General features: G+C 44.0%; 1 protein-coding gene across 1 annotated transcript in view; it reads left to right on the top strand.

Moving 5' to 3' along the window:
• LOC142243948 (epidermal growth factor receptor-like) overlaps window positions 1-24418 on the top strand; it is a 191565-nt gene that overhangs the window by 131016 nt on the left and 36131 nt on the right. The window contains exons 9-11 of the mRNA XM_075316140.1: window positions 17377-17410; window positions 18017-18146; window positions 18480-18566. Coding sequence (XP_075172255.1) covers window positions 17377-17410; window positions 18017-18146; window positions 18480-18566 — 251 coding nt within the window. The remainder of the gene's footprint in view (window positions 1-17376; window positions 17411-18016; window positions 18147-18479; window positions 18567-24418) is intronic.

Raw genomic sequence — 24418 nt, 5'->3', positions numbered from 1 at the left:
CCTTGTGATTGGAGGAATATATTGTTGGTTATCCCTAAGTTAGGTCATCAATATCAGCTCAGTAGGGGTTCAACACCCAACATCTCCAGTGATCAGTTGCCATCAGGTCCCACTGTGTCGTAGTGTATAGAGCCTTAACACTGCTGCTCCGAAAAATGTGTTAACTAGAATAAGGTAGCTTAGGAGCTATGTAGTTCTAACTTTTAACACTGTGTCCTTCTGTAAATGGTGGAACCCGCTAATAACTAATTGATGAGGGTGCATGTGTCAGACTCCAACCCATCTCATATTGATGATTTATTCTAAAAATCTGTTATTAGTAGAGTTGAGCGCGGTTCGCGGTTCGAGGTTCTCCAGTTCGCGGCTCGAGTGATTTTGGGGGCTGTTCTAGATAGAACTAGAACTCGAGCTTTTTGCTAAAGCTCGATAGTTCTAGATACGTTCGAGAACGGTTCTAGCAGCAAAAAGACCAGCTAATTACTAGCTGGCTTTCCGCTGTAATAGTGTAAGTCACTCTGTGACTCACACTATTATGACATTTCAGTGTATAGTGTGCGGGAACAGCGCATTCAGATCACTGCTGTTTGGATAATGGCGATCGCCATTTTTTTTTTTTTTTCCTTGTCTTCCTTCCCTAAGCGCGCGCGTGTAGTGGGGCGGGCCAGCATGTCAGCCAATCCCAGACACACACACAGCTAAGTGGACTTTTAGCCAGAGAAGCAACGGCATGTGTGATAGGATGTCCATGTCACATGTCCCTGCATTATAAAAACGAGTATCTGCCCGTCCGGACGCCATTATCTCTTCTGCGTCTGGGTGTCAGTCACCGCTGGCGCAGCGCCTATCTCCGATACTGCTGTGTACGCTCTATACACAGCGCTGTACAGCATAGGGATAGCATTTTCTATCAGTCCTTTTAAGGGCTAATACCGGCAGGGTCAGAGCCATAGGTGACAGGTCCGTGAAAACAGAGTTTAACAGCTACACAAGATGACAGCGTCTGGGTAGCTAAGGTCAGGGATTTCCTCGCTGCATTTCCCCATTAGGAGGGATATAAAGGCAGGCTTCCTTTCCTCTACCCAGAGACCCACAAACCTGCCACTGTACCCTCCTGCCCTTTGCACACTCAAACTCATTGTTACTATGCCATTATACTAGCAAAAATCAAAAAAAGATCCCGGCACTCATATGAAATTAGAGAGACAAATGAAGAATGCTGGGCTTTTTCCTTAATCGCATTATTCTTATCTTTTCTTTGTCTCTTGTTGTTCTCAGTTCCTCACCTAGCGGCACGATACCTCATATCCTTAGGATATTGTCCCCTTTGCCTTTGACTCTTTCAGGTAATTTTGTCATGCTGTCTTATCTACTTTTCTTGTTCTCTTCCTCTTTCTTTATGCATGCCTACTCATTCCATGGATCATTATATCAGTCTATATGTAATTGTGTCATATGTTGGCATAATCCCTTAACGGTGATTATATATATATGTGTGTACATACAGTTAGGTCCAGAAATATTTGGACAGTGACACAATTTTCGCGAGTTGGGCTCTGCATGCCACCACATTGGATTTAAAATGAAACCTCTACAACAGAATTCAAGTGCAGATTGTAACGTTTAATTTGAAGGTTTGAACAAAAATATCTGATAGAAATTGTAGGAATTGTACACATTTCTTTACAAACACTCCACATTTTAGGAGGTCAAAAGTAATTGGACAAATAAACCAAACCCAAACAAAATATTTTTATTTTCAATATTTTGTTGCGAATCCTTTGGAAGCAATCACTGCCTTAAGTCTGGAACCCATGGACATCACCAAACGCTGGGTTTCCTCCTTCTTAATGCTTTTCCAGGCCTTTACAGCCGCAGCCTTCAGGTCTTGCTTGTTTGTGGGTCTCTCCGTCTTAAGTCTGGATTTGAGCAAGTGAAATGCATGCTCAATTGGGTTAAGATCTGGTGATTGACTTGGCCATTGCAGAATGTTCCACTTTTTTGCACTCATGAACTCCTGGGTAGCTTTGGCTGTATGCTTGGGGTCATTGTCCATCTGTACTATGAAGCGCCGTCCGATCAACTTTGCGGCATTTGGCTGAATCTGGGCTGAAAGTATATCCCGGTACACTTCAGAATTCATGCGGCTACTCTTGTCTGCTGTTATGTCATCAATAAACACAAGTGACCCAGTGCCATTGAAAGCCATGCATGCCCATGCCATCACATTGCCTCCACCATGTTTTACAGAGGATGTGGTGTGCCTTGGATCATGTGCCGTTCCCTTTCTTCTTCAAACTTTTTTCTTCCCATCATTCTGGTACAGGTTGATCTTTGTCTCATCTGTCCATAGAATACTTTTCCAGAACTGAGCTGGCTTCATGAGGTGTTTTTCAGCAAATTTAACTCTGGCCTATCTATTTTTGGAATTGATGAATGGTTTGCATCTAGATGTGAACCCTTTGTATTTACTTTCATGGAGTTTTCTCTTTACTGTTGACTTAGAGACAGATACACCTACTTCACTGAGAGTGTTCTGGACTTCAGTTGATGTTGTGAACAGGTTCTTCTTCACCAAAGAAAGTATGCGGCGATCATCCACCACTGTTGTCATCCGTGGACGCCCAGGCCTTTTTGAGTTCCCAAGCTCACCAGTCAATTCCTTTTTTCTCAGAATGTACCTGACTGTTGATTTTGAATACTCCAAGCATGTCTGCTATCTCTATGATGGATTTTTTCTTTTTTTTCAGCCTCAGGATGTTCTGCTTCACCTCAATTGAGAGTTCCTTAGACCGCATGTTGTCTGGTCACAGCAACAGCTTCCAAATGCAAAACCACACACCTGTAATCAACCCCAGACCTTTTAACTACTTCATTGATTACAGGTTAACGAGGGAGATGCCTTCAGAGTTAATTGCAGCCCTTAGAGTCCCTTGTCCAATTACTTTTGGTCCCTTGAAAAAGAGGAGGTTATGCATTACAGAGCTATGATTCCTAAACCCTTTCTCCGATTTGGATGTGAAAACTCTCATATTGCAGCTGGGAGTGTGCACTTTCAGCCCATATTATATATATAATTGTATTTCTGAACATGTTTTTGTAAACAGCAAAAATAAAACTTGTGTCACTGTCCAAATATTTCTGGACCTAACTGTATGTGTACATATTTTCCCCACTGTGTTTGTGATATGTGGTTATTCCTCTCCCTTTCTTTAATGGACCGGTTCTTGTTATCTCTCACACAGGATAATTTATGTGATTTTTCACATGAAGAATAAGTTCATTTTATTGCATATACCAAATAGGTATAATTTTTTCTTTTTACATACTGTAATGATGTGGCTAATTATGGTACTGATTTATTTTCTCTTTTTCTGTTTTCTTCATATTCAGCCTCTATTTTGATAAAGGCAAAAGCCGAAACGTCAATATTCAAAATAAATGAATTACAGCATTCTTCATTTGTCTCTCTAATTTCATATGAGTGCCAGGATCTTTTTTTGATTATTGTTACTGTTTTTCCTGGGCACCTGACAGTGAGCCAGACCATCTCTTAAGACATTATACCAGCAAACACTGAGTGAACTTAGTGGCATCCTAAACGTGGCTGTTGGACTTCTGTATTGTCCCACTAGTGCAAAGATATTTGCAGCACGTCTGCCTGCATTGCACACTCAAACTCATTGTTACTAAGCCATTATACTAGCAAACACTGAGTGAACTTAGTGGCATCATAAAAGTGGCTGTTGGACTTCTGTATTGTCCCACTAGTGCAAAGATATTTGCAGCACGTCTGCCTGCATTGCACACTCAAACTCATTGTTACTAAGCCATTATACTAGCAAACACTGAGTGAACTTAGTGGCATCCTAAACGTGGCTGTTGGACTTCTGTATTGTCCCACTAGTGCAAAGATATTTGCAGCACGTCTGCCTGCATTGCACACTCAAACTCATTGTTACTAAGCCATTATACTAGCAAACACTGAGTGAACTTAGTGGCATCATAAAAGTGGCTGTTGGCCTTCTGTATTGTCCCACTAGTGCAAAGATATTTGCAGCACGTCTGCCTGCATTGCACACTCAAACTCATTGTTACTAAGACATTATAATACAAAAAATTGAGTAAACTTAGTGGCATACAAGAAGTGGCTGTTGTACTCCATTAGTGCCCCACTGGTGCAAATCTATGTGCAGCACCTCTGCATGACACCCTCCTGCTCTGTTTTTAATAAGCTATAATGATAGCAAAAAATGCTGCCATTTAGTGGCATACAAGAACTGGCTGTTGTACTCCATTAGTGCCCCACTGGTGCAAATCTATGTGCAGCACCTCTGCATAACACCCTCCTGCTCTGTTTTTAATAAGCTATAATGATAGCAAAAAATGCTGCCATTTAGTGGCATACAAGAACTGGCTGTTGTATTTCATTATTGTCCCACTGGTGCCAAGCTATTTCTAGCACCTGTGCAGGACACCCTCCTGCTCTGTTTTTAATAAGCTATAATGATAGCAAAAAATGCTGCCATTTAGTGGCATACAAGAACTGGAGGTTGTATTTCATTATTGTCCCACTGGTGCCAAGCTACTTCTAGCACCTGTGCAGGACACCCTCCTGCTCTGTTTTTAATAAGCTATAATGATAGCAAAAAATGCTGCCATTTAGTGGCATACAAGAACTGGCTGTTGTATTTCATTATTGTCCCACTGGTGCCAAGCTATTTCTAGCACCTGTGCAGGACACCCTCCTGCTCTGTTTTTAATAAGCTATAATGATAGCAAAAAATGCTGCCATTTAGTGGCATACAAGAACTGGAGGTTGTATTTCATTATTGTCCCACTGGTGCCAAGCTACTTCTAGCACCTGTGCAGGACACCCTCCTGCTCTGTTTTTAATAAGCTATAATGATAGCAAAAAATGCTGCCATTTAGTGGCATACAAGAACTGGAGGTTGTATTTCATTATTGTCCCACTGGTGCCAAGCTACTTCTAGCACCTGTGCAGGACACCCTCCTGCTCTGTTTTTAATAAGCTATAATGATAGCAAAAAATGCTGCCATTTAGTGGCATACAAGAACTGGCTGTTGTATTTCATTATTGTCCCACTGGTGCCAAGCTATTTCTAGCACCTGTGCAGGACACCCTCCTGCTCTGTTTTTAATAAGCTATAATGATAGCAAAAATTGCTGCCATTTAGTGGCATACAAGAACTGGCTGTTGGACTTCCATTAGTGTCCCACTGGTGCAAATCTATTTGCAGCACCTTTGCGTGACACCCTCATGCACATTTTGCTACGCTAATTATATAGCAAACTCAGGGAATTCCTAGCTGCATTTGATCATTCGGAGGGATAGAAAGTGAGGCTTCCTTTATCTTTTCCTTCTGTTCATAGACAGCATCTCCAAGTCCACACCCGAAGAGCAATTTCTCCTCCACGTCTAAGTGTGGAGAGGCAGCTAGTGCGCATGCATGTGCCGATTTACCCCAGCCGCAGCCTAACTACAGTGTTTCGCCTAGTGAGTATGCTCAGCCTGACTGTGCCATTCCTGAGGCTAAGTCTTCATTTCGGGATACAGCGCATGCTCCCACACTTAGTGCGAAAAGCCTCTTTGCACAGGTACTTGCACTCCGTGCCGGGTCTAAGTCCTGTGTTGTGCCTAGACACCATGCTAAAGCTGATAGTCTTTTTTCAGAGACTGTATTTCATGCTACTGAGCATGCTCAGGCACTTACTGCATCAGAGACAAGGTCCGGTAATGAACTCTTTGGCACTGCCCCTGATGTGGGGGGCCCATATAGACCACAGGGCATCAGGTGTCCTGACGATGTGGCCAGGCCACTCCCAAATGGCTTGCAGAGGCCCGCCCCTATGACTTGTCACCTCATTATTGATGGTCAAACGATGACTGGGGAGGTGTTTGTGTCGTGGCAGCCATGAGGTCATTATTGAAGTTGCGGTTCCAAATAGGACGCTAGTTATGCCACTCATGACGTGTCACTCTGCTTTTGTCTCCAGGAGGTGCATTGTGGTTCACCCTGGTTTGGGGTGGACCCAGGTTATAAATCGGGCTGGAGCCAACAAGGAGGTGCGCAGTCTTCTATTATGCTCCGAAAGAGCACACCTCCATGTGTTGAACCCATTGCGGCTTTAGGCCAGAGGTAGGCAGGGATAGGGCGTCGATGCAGGCCGCCACCACAGTTGTTAACGCAGAACGGTTAAGACCAGCTCCTGTACTACAAGTCCTGCTTGTGCAGCCCAGTGGCATTAACAGGCCTGCTGCTGCTGATGCGCCTGCTGTCCACAGGTGTGGCCCCAATGCACACGGTCAGCGTACTGAATGGCCCCTGTGATGTTAACAGGGAGTTCCTGGGCTGGGTGGGCGTGTGGACTCTGTGACGCTAACAGGGCTCCCAGTCTCGAGATCCGAGTGGCGTCTAACTCGGTTCAGGCAACTATTAGTTTCATAGCCACACAGATCTGTATCCTCCACCTAACCTTCCAGTTGCCAACCTCTCCTTTTCCATCTGGGAGCACGGTGGACATTGACTGCTGATGGGGATATATACCTTTCTCTTTCTTTTCTTATTAATTTTCGTTATTTAGCGGTAACATAGTATATACCACCTTATCCAAATCTGCCAGTCCCACCGTAACAGATGGTGTTTCTTCATCAAATGTTACTTTTGCTTAACCACCAAACCCACGGACAAAAACTTTTTTCCCCTTTCCAACACAACTGTTCCCCTTTCCACCAGCATCTGTCCTTTTTCAACTCATTTGGTATATGACCAAAAGTGCACGTCTGCAGGGACACCGTACTCAATGCCATCTCAGCACAGCAGCCAGCCCTCGGTCCCTCAGATGTGGACAAGTAAAAGACCATTTCCTCCTATCCATGACAAAGCATTGAGATTCACTCTGTGCAGCACTGGTGTTTACTGGAAAAGCAGATCTAAGAATCCGTACCACCTTCTACAGATACTCCTGTATACGTGCGTCTCTTTCTATGGCAGGAATTATTTCGCCAAATTTTGTCTTGTACCAGGGATCTAACAGTGTGGGAACCCAGTAGTTAGCATTACTTCGAATTCGTACAATCCGAGGGTCATGTTGTAGGTAGTGCAGCAAGAAGGCGCTCATGTGTCTTGTGCATCCAGGAGGACCAAGTCCTTGGTGTGTTGGTGGCAGAGAGGTGAAAATCGTGCCTCCTTCCTCTGCCCTCTCCCCCCAACCTCGCACAACCGAAATGTGAGCAAGCTCTCACTCATCTGCTGAGTCTTCCATGCCCATCGTCAGTTCGTCCTCCATTTCTTCATGGGCTCCTGCACCTTCCTCAACAATTTTTGCTGATACTATGCGCCCTTGTTAATCCCTCTCCCCCACCATGACTGCCGCCTAGGTGCCGCTCACCGTCTGGACCTTGTAGATCTTATTATCCCTTCTGCATATGACTCCTCCTGTACTTCCTCCCCTTCCTCTTGGACCAACACCTGACTCCGAATAATGCTTACAGTGTGCTCCATCTTGTAGATGACCAGAATTGTCACGCTGAGAATGGCATCGCCAGTGCTAAACATCTTCGTTGACATTTGTAAACTGTGTAGAAGGGTGCATAGGTCCTTGATCTGACACCACTCCAGCAGCGTGATCTGCACCACCTCTGGATCAAGTTAGCCCAGGGTATACGTCAGACCGTATTTCTGCAGGGCTCTGCGGTGGTGCCACAGACGCTGCAACATGTGCAGATTCCAATTCCTGCGTGTCGGAACATCGCATTTCCGGCGTTTAACCGCCAGACCCTAAGACTTCAGGAGCGATGAAAGTTGTTGAGCTGCTGGGTGCGAAGGATGAAAGGGAGCTCATAGCGCATTTTACCTCTGCTTGTTTTCTGATTAAGTCCTGGCCATCCCATTCTGTTCCTCTTCCTCAATTAATGTTTTTGACCCTGCATGACTACTATTCTCTGGAACTGCAGCCTTCCACAAGTATTGATCAACTTGGGCCCTGTGTAAATCCAAATCACTGTATAGGGGTTAAAGGGTTTCAGGGTTCTGGGTGTCCAGCTTGGTAAGTGGCTTGCCTCTAGCTTATCCTTTACAGCCCATCTGAGTGTGTCGATCCAGGCAGGCGTTACACCGTGCCCTCTGCAGAAGGCCATGTAGGCTGGGATAGTGTTTTAGAAATTGCTGGACAACCAGGTTCAACACGTGAGCCATACAAGGCACGTGTGTCATATTGCCCGGAAGAAGGGTCGCAGACTGGTTTGCATCATTGTCGCACCCGACCTTCCCTGGCTGCTGGTTCAGTGGAGACAACCATTGATGAAACTCGGTCTCACTCTCCATAGCTTACCGTCCACAACTCCTCAGCGGTGTGACTCACAATTCACAGACATTTCAAAGAAAAGAGTCGACCGCCTCATGCTGTTGAGCTCTGCTGCCAGTATAGTAAGGAGGTGTGTGGGATTCCTTGTGCGCAGTTACAAAGTGGGTGGCCTGACCACACAGGGTTTGGGCCGAGGTGGAGGACCCACACGAGGTTGAGGAGGCAGAAGCAGTGGAGGAACTTCTACATACAGAGGAAGGATTGACACACAACTCGTGGGGAGGGCAAAACTTCTACAGCAGACCCTTCTCCATCTCTCACCATAGTTACCCAGGGCCCAGTCAGCGACATGTAACTCCCCTGTCCATGCTTACTGGTCCAAGTATCTGTGGTGAAATGCACCCTGTCACACACAGAGTTTCTCAAGGAATCGGTGAGGTTGTGTGCGACCTGCTGTGGTAGCGCGGGCATGCCTTTCTTGGAGAAGGAGTGACGACTGGCCATAGGCTCTTGGGGCACTGCAATGGGCATAAAGTCTCGAAAATCCTCGGTCTCAAAAGGGTGTAAAGGCAGCCTTTCTGTTGCCAACAAGTTGCAGATGATGAAACTCAACCTCTTAGGCATGTCATGTCCTTCGAAAATCATGTAAAACACAGCGAGGAGACTCCAACCACAGTCTCCCTCGTTGCCACTAATTGGGCCACACACACCCCACTTGACTGGCATCAGTTGACCCCCCTTTTGAAAAAGAAAAAGATGCTTTGCATGAAGCACTCTCAAAAATACGCGTGCCTTTCACCTCCCCTGGATGCCCCAGGGGAAGAAAAGTCCTCTGAGAGCCTTGACTTGTTCATCTTGGTTCTTTTACAAACACAGCGAGGGGACTCCAACCACAGTCTCCCTCATTGCCACTAATTGGGCCACACACACCCCACTTGACTGGCATCAGTTGACCCCCCTTTTGAAAAAGAAAAAGATGCTTTGCATGAAACACTCTCAAAAATACGCGTGCCTTTCACCTCCCCTGAATGACCCAGGGGAAGAAAAGTCCTCTGAGAGCCATGACTTGTTCATCTTGGTTCTTTTACAAACACAGCGAGGGGACTCCAACCACAGTCTCCCTCGTTGCCACTAATTGGGCCACACACACCCCACTTGACTGGCATCAGTTGACGCCCCTTTTGAAAAAGAAAAAGATGCTTTGCATGAAGCACTCTCAAAAATACGCGTGCCTTTCACCTCCCCTGGATGAGCCAGGGGAAGAAAAGTCCTCTGAGAGCCATGTCCACATTGTCAGTGGACAGACACGTGTGCTTATCTGCCAGCAGACCCCCAGCAGCACTGAAGACAGGTTCCGAGAGAACGCTGGCTGCAGGACACGACAAGATCCCCAAGGCGTACGTGGCAAGCTCAGGCCATTTATCCAGATTGGAAGCCTAAAATGAGCAGGGCTCAAGTTGCACAGTAATGGCATCGACGTTTCCTTGCATATACTCATATATCTGTGTGTCCTCCTCTTTTTCCTTGTCCTGCTCTTTTGTTTTCGCATGAGTATATGTCCTTGTCACTTTCCCATGTGTTTGTGTTGTGTTGTGAGTTGTTTGTCACCTTTTGGACACCTTTGAGGGTGTTTTCTAGGTGTTTTTATGTGTTTGTGATTGCCTGCCATTGTTTCCTATGCGGTTCGAGTTCGGTTCGTCGAACGTTCGACGAACTGAACTCGAACGAGACGTCCGTTCGACGAACCGAACTCGAGCCGAACCATGACCGGTTCGCTCATCTCTAGTTATTAGTATTGAAGCTCTGGAAACCCTTTTAAGTGCTTGCTGGGAAAATATCATGCAGCACACAATTCTTCCTGAAGAAATACCATGAAGTGTACAATTCTTTCTGAAGGGGATACCATGCGAAAATAATTCTGGAAAATTAAAATGTCAGCATTCTTCCAAATTTCTAAACACTTATGTTGACTACAGTAATATAGTTTTGTGCTGTCATCTCACTACATAGTGCTGCAGTATAATTGAATCTATAGTTAAAACATGAAATGTTTTAGAATGTCATGTCATAGCAACATAACTGTTTATCAGTAATCCTAATGATTAGTGAAATCATCACAAGGATAGAGAAAAAATACAGCCATGGCTCAAAGTGTTGACACTCTTGAAATTGTTCTGAAAAAGTAAGCATTTCTCCCAGAAAAGTATTGTAGTTGCATGTTTTGTTATATATATATTTATTTCCTTTGTGTAACACAAAAGAAACAGAGTAAAAAGGCAAATTGGATTCAATTTCATACAAAAGCCCAAAAATGGTCCTTGTAAAATTGTTGGCACCTTTCCAAAACTGTGGTTAAACAACTTTATTTCAAGCATATCATGCTCATTCAAACTCACCTGAGGCAAGTAACAGGTGTGGGTAATATGAAAATAACATCTGAAAACAGATAAAAAAGGGAGAAGTTGACTCAATCTTAGCATTGTATGTCTGTGTGTGCCAAACTAAGCACGGAGAACAGAAAGAGGAGAAGAAAACTATCTGAGTCCTTGAAAACCAAAATTGTTAAAAAAATATCAACAATCTCAAGGTTACAAGTCCATCTCCACAGATCTTGATATTGCTTTGTACATTTTGCACAACATAATCTAGACGTTTATCACCCATGGAGCTGTAGCTAATCTTCCTGGACATGGATGACATAGAAAAATTAATGAAAGGTTGCATTACAGTCCAGATGGTGGATAAGCAGTCCCAATCAAGATCAAAAAAAAAAAATCAAGCTGTTCTGCAGGCTCAGGGTGCATCAGTATCAGTGTGAAAAATCTGTTAACATTTGAATGAAATTGAATTCTATTCTATGGCAGGAGACCTAGTAGGACCTCCCCTCCTGCTGACACAGAGACAAAAAAGGTAGACTGCAGTTTGCGAAAATGTACATGAGTAAGCCAACATCCTTCTGGAAAATTGTCTTGGGGCAGATGAGACCAATATATAGCTTTTTAGTAAAGCATTCTTCTGTTTATTGAAAATAGAATAAGACCTATAAAGAAAAGAACACAGTACCTTCAGTCAAATATGGTGGAGGTTGAAAGATGTTTTGGGGGTTGTTTTACTTCCTATGGCACTGGATGCCTTGACTGTTCTGAAGTGGCTAGCAATGATTCCAGATCTAAATCCCATTAAACACCTGTGGAGAGATCTTAAAATTGCTGTTGGAAGAAGCGATTGGCAATTGATTGCTGTTATTTATTCCAAAGGGTGTGGAACCAAATATTAGATTTAGGGTGCCACCAATTTTGCCCAGCCCATTTTTGATTTTCTTGGGGAAATTATGTCCAGGTTGCCATTTATTTTTTTTGTTTTGTTGCAATACACATGTAAGGGTGGTAGACAATCCATGTTACATGCCTTTCCCTGAATACGCCAATCACATTATTGTCTTGTAATGTGAACAATGACTTGCTTTTTTGTAACTATTATGTCATGTGGATTGTAATGTGTTCTCTTAATATAAGGTATGGTGTATAGCATTGTATGTGGTAGAATTGCAAAATACTTGTTTGGCAAGTTGCCGGACTGTTGGGCAAGTAACAGATAAGCATTGGGATTAGTCCACCATGGGAGGAGTCAATTGAAAGGGCACATGATTGTTCATTCTGAAAGAGTCAGTGAAGACTTAAGGCCCTGTTACACGCAGCAACATTGCTAACGAGATATCGCTGGGGTCCCAGAATTCGTGACGCACATCCGGCCTTGTTAGCGACGTCATTGCGTGTGACACCTACGAGCAACTGCTAATGATCAGAAATACTCACCAAATCGTTGATTGTTGTCACGTTGTTCATTTTCAAAATATCGTTCCTCGTTCAGAACGCAGGTTGTTCGTCATTCCTGAGGCAGCACACATCGCTACGTGTGACACCCTGGGAACAACGAACAACAGCGTACCTGCGTCCTCCGGCAACGAGGTGGGAGTGAAGTTCATGCGGCTGCTCTCTACTCCCTCCGCTTCTATTGGTGGCCAGCTGAGTGATGTGGCTGGGACGCCAAACGAACTGCCCCCTTAAAAAAGACATTGTTCGGCAGCCACAGCTACGTTGTTAGGAAGGTAAGTATGTGTGACGCGTACCGGTGATATTGTTTGCCACGATTTGCCCTTGACTCACAAACGACGGGGGCGGGTGCTATCACTAGCGACATCACTAGTGATGTCACTGCGTGTAAAGCAGCCTTTAGTGAGCGAAATTGATGGACGTATAGTTGTGAAGGTCGCATACAGTGGGTAGTTTGTGGCAAGGAAGGTGAAGGTGAGGAGACAGAAGGTGGGCTATTGTGAACCTCGAGTTTTGACAGAGATATGAAGTGGAGCAAGGGAGAAAAAGATTCCGCACATGCAAGCAGAGGCACACCAATAGTATAATGTATAAAAGAACACACCTTTATTTATTGCACAAAGAAAAACATCTTATAATCAATTAAAAAACATACAACAAGACAAGAGAACACCACTTGAGCGAGACCAAATGCCCCAATATCATATATCATGAGTAACAGTACAATCATAAAGTACGGTACAGTATCAAAAAGAAGATAGTAAAAAGACCGAAACCCTGGATGATGCAATATTGGATATCAAGTGTCCCTGATTGAATCAATCTATAGGGCTGAAGTAGGATACTTGAAAAATATGGTAGTAGCTGATCACAGTATATATGAGTGTAGACACATATCACAATATAAACCTGTCCTACAGTCTCATGCCCTATGTCAGAAAGATATATATTGAACAGTATATTAGCAGATGCCAATCACTTGATAATGGTTTGTGCAACAGACACATAGCATGGACAATGTGGTTTAAATGACCACACCATAAGCCAAATAGCATAAACCCTATGTAGATAATAAGGGGTACAGTAACAAGCAATTAGCGATCCATATACCCTAGAATAGTTTCTACAATAAGGGAAAAAAATATATATATACTAGTAGCCAATGTTCAGGTACAAATATTGTGCAGTAGTTATACAGCTATGATTCAGCCGGCGAAATCACCCAGTAGATCCAGTGAACTGAACCCTGTGTAGGCGATAAGGGGTGCAGTAACATGCGGATAGCAGTCAGTATGTCTCAGAGTGATTTCCACAATAAGGAATATCAATACTGATAGCCGATCTTTAGTTAGAGAAACTGTACAATGATTATACAGCTATAATCCAACCAGCAATATCACAGTCTTCCCAAGTGCCTAGATAAAGTAAACTAATCACAAGGGTAAAGTTGCGGCCGGTGACCATCCCACCCTGGGATTGTATATAAATATCCGGCCAAATTTAGGCAGGGGAGTAACAGCCAATACTCACACATATGGCGACTGCATATAAGACAAGAATGCCAAGAGGAATGCAATTCAAAATAGCCAACTGCCTGAGGGCCGGAGTCATGTCATATAGGGCAGGGTTTGGTGAATACCGTATAGTCACCGGTCATGGATCCAGGGTTAGTCAGTCATGTCATGGGGGCGGTCAAGCAGGGTGCTCAAGGTTAGAGGCCGACGCGTGTCGCCGCAGCAGCGGCTTCATCAGGGCGGGTCGCATACAGTGGGTAGTTCGTGGCAAGGAAGGTGAAGGTGAGGAGACAGAAGGTGGGCTATTGTGAACCTCGAGTTTTGACAGAGATATGAAGTGTGAACAGCTTTGAAATGAGAGACCAATCTTCGAACAGAGTGGCCCCATACAATAGGAGTCAGAGGACAGGACTTTAGTGGCCAGGCCCCTTAACTGGGTTAACCTTTACTGGCGTGTGAACGTAGTCGACTACCAGTGCAGTTTTCTCAAATGTGATTTAACTCTTAAGACTTATAAAGGACTAAAATGTATATTATTGTTATATAAAATTAATATGATATTCCACTGGATTATGCATTTTTTTTATATTTTGCAGTCGACTTTATGGTGACAGATTCTGGAACTTGTGTTCAGAAATGCAGTAAAGATTCATACATGGTAGAGGAATATGGTGCACTCCGCTGTAAAAAATGTGATGGACCTTGCCCTGAAGGTGAATACAGCCTTTTTTTTAAGCTGATTGTCTTTAATATGTCAGAATCCCACAGCTCCAATTGTATCACATAGTGCAGTTGAGAGCTCTCTTCAAAACAGCTAAACTGTACGTAGTGATGAGCGAAAATGCTCAGCACTATTCATTACTAGCAACGAATATTAAGTTGTTCGCGATATCTGTTACTCATCCAGTATTTTGTTCCTCGCCTCCCTCGCATGTTCGGTGCCTGATTTTAAGCCACTGAACATGGGGAGATTGCTTACCTATCACTGTAGTGCCGTAGCCATCTTTGCTACTAGCTTTACTCTGATTGGGGAGCGCAGTGAAAGAAAAAAAAATGATGTGCAGTCATTAAAGCAGGAGAGTTATACTTACAGTTTCTCGTGTGGCGGTCACATTACTTCTGGGTTCGATCATTAAAATTCATAAATATTCCCTGATTCCACCACCCACCCTCCGTAACAGTGTCTGTGATTAGCTGCAGTCCTGATTCTCCCAGCCACCCTCTGTGCCGGCGTCTGTGATTGGTTGCCCTCACACTAGCTGTCTGGGTCTCTGGAATAGAGTTTAATAATAAATAATGGGAAAAAGTGTTTCAGGGTCCCTCGTATTTTGATACTCAGCACAGATATAGCAGACAGCTACAGGCTGCAGCGCCCAGCTGTGTACTTCATCTAGGCTGTGTATCAAATTCTGAAGAACCTCGTGAGCGTTTTTTAAATTATTTCAATAAATAATCTTAAAAAAACATTTTGAGATCCACGCCCAATTTTAATACCCAGAAAAGATAAAGCGGACAGCTGGGGGCTGGTATTTGGGGGCTGGTATTTTCAGGCTAGGGAGACCCTTGGTTATGGGTCCCCCCCCAGCCTAAAAATAGCAGCTTGCAGCCACCCAAAAATTGTCACATCATTAGATTTGCCAATTTAGGCAATTTACCCAATTTATCCCAATTGCCCTGTTGCAGTGGCAATCGAGGTAATATGATGGGTCATTGACAGCTGCAAATATGCAGTATGAGACCCAGATAACTCTTTATATACACTATGAGTGAGACACCACACATTTTATATTATATATATATATATATATATGTATTTATCTACTGTGTATATGTATATATATATATATATATATATATATTTATATATATATATATATAGATACATATATATATATATATATATATATATACATCATATATATATATATATATATATATATATATATATATATATATATATATATATATATATATATATATACAGTGCCTACAAGTAGTATTCAACCCCCTGCAGATTTAGCAGGTTTAAACGTTCGGAATTAACTTGGCATTGTGACATTTGGACTGTAGATCAGCCTGGAAGTGTGAAATGCACTGCAGCAAAAAAGATTGTTATTTCTTTTTTTATTTTTTTTTTAAATTGTGAAAAGTTTATTCAGAGAGTCATTTATTATTCAACCCCTCAAACCACCAGAATTCTGTTTGGTTCCCCTAAAGTGTTAAGAAGTATTTCAGGCACAAAGAACAATGAGCTTCACATGTTTGGATTAATTATCTCTTTTTCCAGCCTTTTCTGACTAATTAAGACCCTCCCCAAACTTGTGAACAGCACTCATACTTGGTCAACATGGGAAAGACAAAGGAGCATTCCAAGGCCATCAGAGACAAGATCATGGAGGGTCACAAGGCTGGCAAGGAGTACAAAACCCTTTCCAAGGAGTTGGGCCTACCTGTCTCCACTGTTGGGAGCATCATCCGGAAGTGGAAGGCTTATGGAACTACTGTTAGCCTTCCACGGCCTGGACAGCCTTTGAAAGTTTCCACCGTGCCGAGGCCAGGCTTGTCCGAAGAGTCAAGGCTAACCCAAGGACAACAAGGAAGGAGCTCCGGGAAGATCTCATGGTAGTGGGGACATTGGTTTTAGTCAATACCATAAGTAACGTACTCCACCGCAATGGTCTCCGTTCCAGACGAGCCCGTAAGCTACCTTTACTTTCAAAGCGTCATGTCAAGGCTCGTCTACAGTTTGCTCATGATCACTTGGAGGACTCTGAGACAGACTGGTTCAAGGTTCTCTGGTCTGATGAGACCAAGATCGAGATCTTTGGTGCCAACCACACACGTGACGTTTGGAGACTGGATGGCACTGCATACGACCCCAAGAATACCATCCCTATAATATATATACATAATATATATGTATATATGAGCCCCACATAGCCCCGATATACAGTATGAGCCTCACATAGCTCACTATATACAGGATGAGCCCCACACATATCCTAAAATATACAGTATGACCCCCCTCATAGCCCCTTATATATAGTATGAGCCATCACACTGCCTCTATATATAGTATGAGCCCCCATATAGCCTCAATATATAGTAAGAGACTCCACATAGCCTTAATATATAGTATGAGCCCCCACATAGCCTTTATATATAGTGTGAGCCCCCACAAGCCCCCTATATACAGTATTCACCTCTCAGAGCTCCCCATGTACAGGATGAACCCCACATAGCCCCTATATATAGTATGAGCCCCCACTTATCCCCTTATATATAGTATGAGTCATCACATTGCCTTTATTTATCTAGTATGAGCCTCCATATAGCCTCAATATATAGTATGAGACGCCACATATCCTTTATATATAGTATGAGCCCCACATAGCCTCTTATATATAGTATGAGCCCCCTATATACAATATGCACCTCCCATAGCTTCCTATGTACAGGATGAGCCCCACATAGCCCCTATATATAGTATGAGCCCCCACACAGCCTCTAGAATGCTGTATATACTGTAGTGGCTTACTGGTGATGGCCTGGGCATTTTTGTACAGTATCCTAGAATGCTGTATATAAGGGCTTACTGGTGGTGGCTTCAGATTATAAGGGAAAAATCTGGTGACAGGTTCCCTTTCATATTGTGACATTCCATTCCTTTAAAACATAAACAGTAACATTAATTAAATACAAAGGTAAAAACCACATGTAATGAAGAAGTGAGAAACAGTAAAAAAATTGCTGTGTGAATGAATAAATGAATGAACAAATGAATGATGAAGCTACGAAATGCCTATATTTAGAACAAATGCAAATGAGGATATAAAAATAAAGAATAAAGCTACATCACAAAATGAATATTTCATATAAAAAAGGGAAATCCTAATTGTATTAAATTGTTAATAAATTTATAATTCTTAAATATTTTTTAACATACTGTACTACCAAGAAATGAAAACATATTAGAATATTAGTAACATTTTTCTTTATAGTTTCCATTGGTAAAAAAAAATAATACAGTGATATATTTCATTTTAGGTTAAAGAAGAATTTGCAGCATTTTTATTTTTAAGATTTATTAAAAGCTTTTATCTAAAAATAGCTATTATTCCTACATGGGTCTTGCAGCAGAAGTTCTCTGCCGCTTTCATCATATTCATTGCATGGATAAAATCCACCGAGAAAATTCCACAAGTGGTTTCACTGATTTCCATAACTATTTTTTTTCCACTACACGTGGATGGGGTTTTGAGTAGCGTAAATTGCAGTGGGGAATTATCTGTGCAAATCCACTCTTTCTGCAAATATACCATCATTGTGATTTTTCTCTTGTAGGAAAAATATGTTATGGCATTGGACATGGAAAGTTAAAAGAAGCTCTTGCAGTTAATGCTTCAAATATTGATGATTTTGAAAACTGTACCATAGTACTAGGAAATGTGATCCTTTCAATTTTTACATTGAGGTAAGTTAACTTTTAGGGATTTCTATGCTACTAACCACATAAAATATGTCATGTGCAAGATCCCAGGGAGAAATTAGCTAACGGGATCATCTTCTAGGTAACATGATGGGCACAGGAAGAACTTTCACTACAACAACCACACTAGTTCCCTGGATCAACATCCCATCACAGACTTTACTGTCCATAATATATTTATCAAGAAAGGCATCCAGTCCCTTCTTGAACATTTTTAGTAAACCAAACATTACATGTTGTGGCAGAGAGTTCCATAGTTTTACAGCTTGTACAGTAAAGAATTTCCATTTGTAATTTCTGATTAAACTTTTCCTCTAGGTATAGAAGACCTCTCCTTATCGTTGTTGCAGGAATAGGTGTAAAAAGTTTGTTACAAAGATCTCCTTACTGTCCATTCGTATATTGGTACTTTATAATAAGATTGCTTTTAGCAGGGGCGTGATGATTGCAGTCGCTAAAAGGTCTGTGCTTGAAGGGGGCCTGACGATGCTAATTTCAAGTGAATGTGTCCTGTGACACACGTCCAGTTGAAATATATTATGGCAAAGAGACCTGCCGGCTCCCTGCATTGCAATATCTGGTGCTGGTAAATCAGAAGCCAGCAGAAGATGTTAGCTTTCTAGTGACAGGCGGCGCATGATGTGATGTCATGTCCATCCTGTGTTAGCCAGCATGCAGATGTGATCTGCTGGCTTTTGCGCTGGCTATAAAGCGGGATGGCACCCTTCATGGCAGCAAGGGAAGGTATGAAAAAAATGTTTGTTTTTATTATGTACTTGAGAAGTACAAAAGGGTCCAGGATAGGGACATTATACCATGATGGGGTCCATTATTACAGGACAGGTGACATTATTATAGAATGGAGGCCCAGGTCAGGGAACATTAGTATAGAATGATGGTCAAGGACAGGAGACATTATTTCAGAATTTGGGCCTAGGATAGGGGACATTTTTACATTATGGAGCCAGAATGAGGGACCTTATTATAGGACAAGGGACAATATTACAGAATGGTGTCCCAGAACAGGGTATATTATTACAAAATAAGGTCCCTGGACAGGGTACATTATTACAGGATGGAGGCAATTATTAGAAGATGGAAGGCATTATTACAGGATGGGGACCAGGATGGAGGATATTATTACTTGATAGGGACCTGGATAAAGGACAGTATTAAAGTATAGGGGCCAGGAAAGAGGACTTTAAAAAAGGGTGACATTATTATAACGCGCCACGGGTCCTCAGGGCTACTCATCACCGGGCCAGTGGTATTTGGGGTTGCTGTGAGTGACCAGAACCTGGCTCCAGGGCCCCCTAGGTGTAAATAAAACAGGTGCAAGGTGACTGGTATAGGGCATGATGGAGGTTGGCTTAGCAGTGTCACCCGGTGGTATGCGGCTAACGATCAGCCACCACTGAGAGATGTTGCTCTCCTCTGGGGCAGATGGTAACGCAGCTCAGATGGTCCAGCTCCCCACAGGTAGAGCTAGGTCCCAGGGAGGACGACGGAGGGGGGTATCGGCCATTGGTGCCGGAGCGCGGGGCGACGGCACCAGCAATGACGGGACAACACCAGGACTGCGGACAAAGTTCTTTTACTCACTGTCAGGTCATCACTCTTGGAGTGCCAATTTCCGTCGTGATGGGCCCCAGCCGATCCCGGATGATTCCAAGGCCACCACCAGTGTTGTGGAGTGTGAGACCTTGTTTCCTTGCGCTCTGTAATGTGGATCCGCATGGCGTGAACCTACTTGGGGACCCCAGTGTCCTTGGGTTTAGTTCCTGTCCCATTCGCAGGCAGTGAAAATCAATTGAGGGCCTGACCGTGGTCTTGACTGCTGACTCTATGTGCTGCTGTGCCCCGGGACCTCTATGCTGGACAATAGGATGGGAAATCCCCCTTCCCTGAAGATTCTGATGGCACAACGTGAAGTGTATGCCACCCTAGGGTTCTGCACCCTGACTGCGCCGGTCCCAAAGAGGCTTTTGGCACTCTCTACATTGAGTTCTGAGAGAGCTCTCAAGCACTCCTCTCGGTCGGTCCCTCTGAAGGAGCTCTGAAGCACACCCTTTAGTGAACCTGCTTCTCCTGCGTTTCAGACTGTTCTGAGGTAAAAGGTGTGAGTTCTCTCACTTCCCTCATGCTGCCTACAGTGCTGGGGAAGTCTCGTTGTTATGGCGACCACCTCTAACCCAGTTCCAGTGGCTGGCTACTAAGCTGTGAGTTGTGTAAGTAATGAACACCAGTGGTTAACCTGTTCCTTACCCGGGATGAGTACTGCACCTTAAGTGAGATGCAATTGTGACACCCCTGACCTATTCAGGGTGTCAAAAGGAACTGCATCCCTTTCCTTATGGTACAGAACTCATCCTCCATGGTTCTGGGATCCTAACCATTGGTATTGCTTCCATCAGCACCCAAATCCTAACCACACCTCACACCACACCCTATCAGGCACACCAGTGGGTGGTTTAGCTGGAAAAGGGACACCAGCCTAGGGGTCAGGCAGACTGGTGAGAGGGATATAGTTCAGTTCAGTGGTAGCCCTCAGAGAGTGAGGAGCTGAGGGAGTTGTAGCTCCCTGGGAAACGTTGGCTAGGTCGCAGACGGTGGTCTGGGACCGGAGGAGTCAGAGACCCGGTCGCAGGTTATTGGAGAAGGGTGCCCAGACTTAGTTTTGGAGAGCGGTCGGCACCGGAGTACCTAATAGCATAACCGGTACCGAGCACGGCAGGGTACTGGACCCTAGATCAGGGAGTAGTGTTACGCAAACTGATAATTCCCCTGTGGAGGATAGTCTCTTTATGAAGTTTCCCCGAGAGCTCAGAGATCGAAGGCACCATACAACGAAGGGGATAGCGCTTTCCAGGTTATGCGGCCCACTGAACTCCCAAGTGTCAGCCTTCAAAAACACAGCTCCTCTATTTAACAGTAGGGATCGGGACCCTGAAATCTTCAAGCCGAGGGGTCATTCATAACATCTAAATACTAGTGCATGGAGGCAGGTTTCAGACCATCAGCAATACCAACGGGAGCGGAATCCCGGACGAGCTCCCCTGAAGTGGCAGCGACACCCAGAGACTTGGTTTACTTCTGTGTCAGAGTCTGCTTAATGGTCGCATCAACACCAACACGGCCTGAGTGGGTACGCTGCCCTCCCGTGTCCGGCCTGCCCGCATAGCCTGCACCACGCTTCCCTACACCTCCACCATCTAGAGTCCTGGGGTCTCCCCTACCCGTGGAGGGAACATCATCTGGCTGCCCCACTCCATCTCCCCCAGGTACTCTCATCAGCAGCGGCGGTACTCCCCTTACCGCGAACCACGGGTGGCGTCACGAACTCTTATCCCTTGTAAATAGTCCCTCTTTATTTTCGAGTGGCCGCAAGCCCCCGGGTCCGGAGACCCTCGAGCCACAGTAACCCCGGATCCGAGCATTCCAACTGCTGCAGGGGCGGTACACAATACCCTTTAGCGACTGAAGCCTCAAGGGCACTACAATTACAGGATGGGTGATATAATTACACTATAGAAGCCAGGAAAGAGGACATTACAAAATGATACAATAAATAAAATGGCACCGGAAATCACGGTATGTGCATGCGCAGACTCCAGCTCCATTTTAATGAAGACAGAATTACTGTGGCAATATGCACGTGCCACCAACAGCAGCAATGTCGACACGTGCACGATATTCAAATGAAGAAAATTCAGGAAGACGCCGGGGGAGGACTTTACAGTGAATACCTAACCCACAAAATCCTGCCTGCGTTGCACCCATCAATCAAAGTGCAGTGCATTTCTGCAACTTTGATTAAAGATATTTCTGCAGCCAAGCATCCGATCTTTCTACAACAGGTGTGGCTGGATTCAGCATCTTAGTGCCTGTATGGTACTGCCTTTACCTCATATTGCAAAATACTGGTGGTTGTTCTCTTTAAGTCCATTGAGTTGAACCTATAGCTTAACATGTTGATCCAGAGGAAGGGAAAAACTCCATGGGGCTGACACTAATTGCTTTTTTGTTAGGGGAAAAATTCCTTCCCACCTCTGCATATGGAAATCAGACCGGTTCCGTGGATCAATGTCCCATTACAGAATCTAGTGCCCATAACCTGTAATTTTATATTTTTCAAGAAAGGCATCTTACATAAATCATTCTGCAATGATAAATTATCCTCCTCTGTGTCGATTACCCTGCAGAGTTTAGTATCCTTTGCAAATATTGAAATTTCTCCTGCATGACAGTCCTCTTGTTGATGGATTGTGTGGTGGGAGTTTTACAGTGTGACCCAGTATTACAGTACAGCTTAGTGCAGACCTGGGCAAGGGGAGGCCCATGGGCCACATCCGGCCCGCCTACTCTCTGTGACCAGCCCGCCTGGTTCAGGGCATCCTTGCTGGCTGGTCAGTGATGAGTGCAGTCTGACCTGTTGTCTGGAGCTGCAGGCTCCGGGAAGGTTGCTGGTCAGATCGCCCATCACACGCTGCGTGCAGGGCAGGGAGCGGTCCTGCAGGTCTGCACAGTGTAGGCAGCGGAATGCAGGAATATCTCCTCTGTTCCCTGCCCGACACCTTTCTCTGTGACACTCACGCGTCCTGATGTCATCAGTATGGCGTGCGTGTGTCATTTAAAAAGTTCCCGCCCAGCAGGAGAAGAAGCTGCAGCAGCCGGGGCCTGTACGGAGAGAAGAAGCAGCTCAGTGGGGGACCCATACGGAGAGAAGAAGCAGCTCAGCGGGGGGCTCGTACGGAGAGAAGAAGCAGCTCAGCGGGGGGCCCATACGGAGGTGCCTGAAGAGGGGACAATAAGGAGGGAGAGGTGAGTGGTTACTAGTAACCTGCGGTGACAATGGGGGGCGGTGGGGGGCTGAAGGAGGGATATAACTGTTGACAAATATTTGGGGTGTAGTGATGTAGTATATGGGAATGTAGTTTTACAGGTGCAGTATATAGAGGTGTAGTATATTACAGGTGTACTATATAGTGATGTAGTGGTGTAACATATTACAGGCGTAGTATATGGGGGAGTGTAGCATAATACAGGTGTAGTATATAGTGATGTAAGTTATTACAGGTGTAGTATATAGTGATGTAATTTATTACAGGTGTAGTATATAGTGATGTAATTTATTACAGGTGTAGTATATAGTGATGTAATTTATTACAGGTGTAGTATATAGTGATGTAATTTATTACAGGTGTAGTATATGGTGATGTAATTTATTACAGGTGTAGTATATGGTGATGTAATTTTTTACAGGTGTAGTATAAGGGGATGTAGTATATTACAGGTGTAGTATATGAGGGAGTGTAGTATAATACAGGTGTAGTATATAGGGATGTAGTGGTGTAGCATATTACAGGTGTAGTAGATAGTGATGCCGTGGTGTAGCATATTACAGGTGCAGTATATAGGGGTGTAGTATAATACAGGTGTAGTATATAGTGATGTAGTTGTGTAGCATATTACAGGTGTAGTATATGGGGGGTGTAGTATATTACAGGTGTAGTATATAGTGATGTAGTGGTGTAGTATAATACAGGTGTAGTATATAATGATGTAGTGGTGTAGCATATTACAGATGTAGTATATGGGGGGGTGTAGTATAATACAGGTGTAGTATATAGGGATATAACTAGAGCATGTCTGGTACATAGAATTAGCGCAGAGAAGAGCCCGAAACTGCTATTGGTACCGGCGTTACATTGGGTACCACGCGCCCCCTACCCTGCCCCCTACAGCGGCGCACCGCCATTACAGGGCCTGATCGTGTGCCCATCAGCGCGAGGGAGATGCTGCAGCTGGTCCCCACATACCAGCCATGTAGCAGTATCTGCCGGGATCCGTGACCTCAGAGATGTCTTTTGAAGTGGATAAATGAGGACATAGTTATGTAGAGCGCATCCAGTAAGTGTGGATACAGGGTGGTTATATACAAGTCATACCCAGATCTGATCAGATGCCGGTCTGAAAAACGTGCTATTTTTGGTCAAGATGTGAGGTTTAGTTTTTTAAACACTGTAAAGTTGACAATTTTCTAAAGTGAACAATCACAAGTTAATTAACGTTCATCATCTCATTAAATAATGATGTAATTAGGTCCTCCATATTTTCATTGAATCTTTGTATTGTTTAACTTACTGTTTGTTTATGATGGGATAGTATATACTATATATAGTATTGGGTAGAACTGAGGTAATTATATTAGTCCGGCCCTCTAAAACCATCACAATTTCTCATGCGGCCCCATGGGA

The sequence above is a fragment of the Anomaloglossus baeobatrachus genome, chromosome 6, assembly GCF_048569485.1.
Source record: "Anomaloglossus baeobatrachus isolate aAnoBae1 chromosome 6, aAnoBae1.hap1, whole genome shotgun sequence".
NCBI lineage: Eukaryota > Metazoa > Chordata > Amphibia > Anura > Aromobatidae > Anomaloglossus > Anomaloglossus baeobatrachus.
This window is presented reverse-complemented; position numbering and strand designations above follow the sequence as displayed.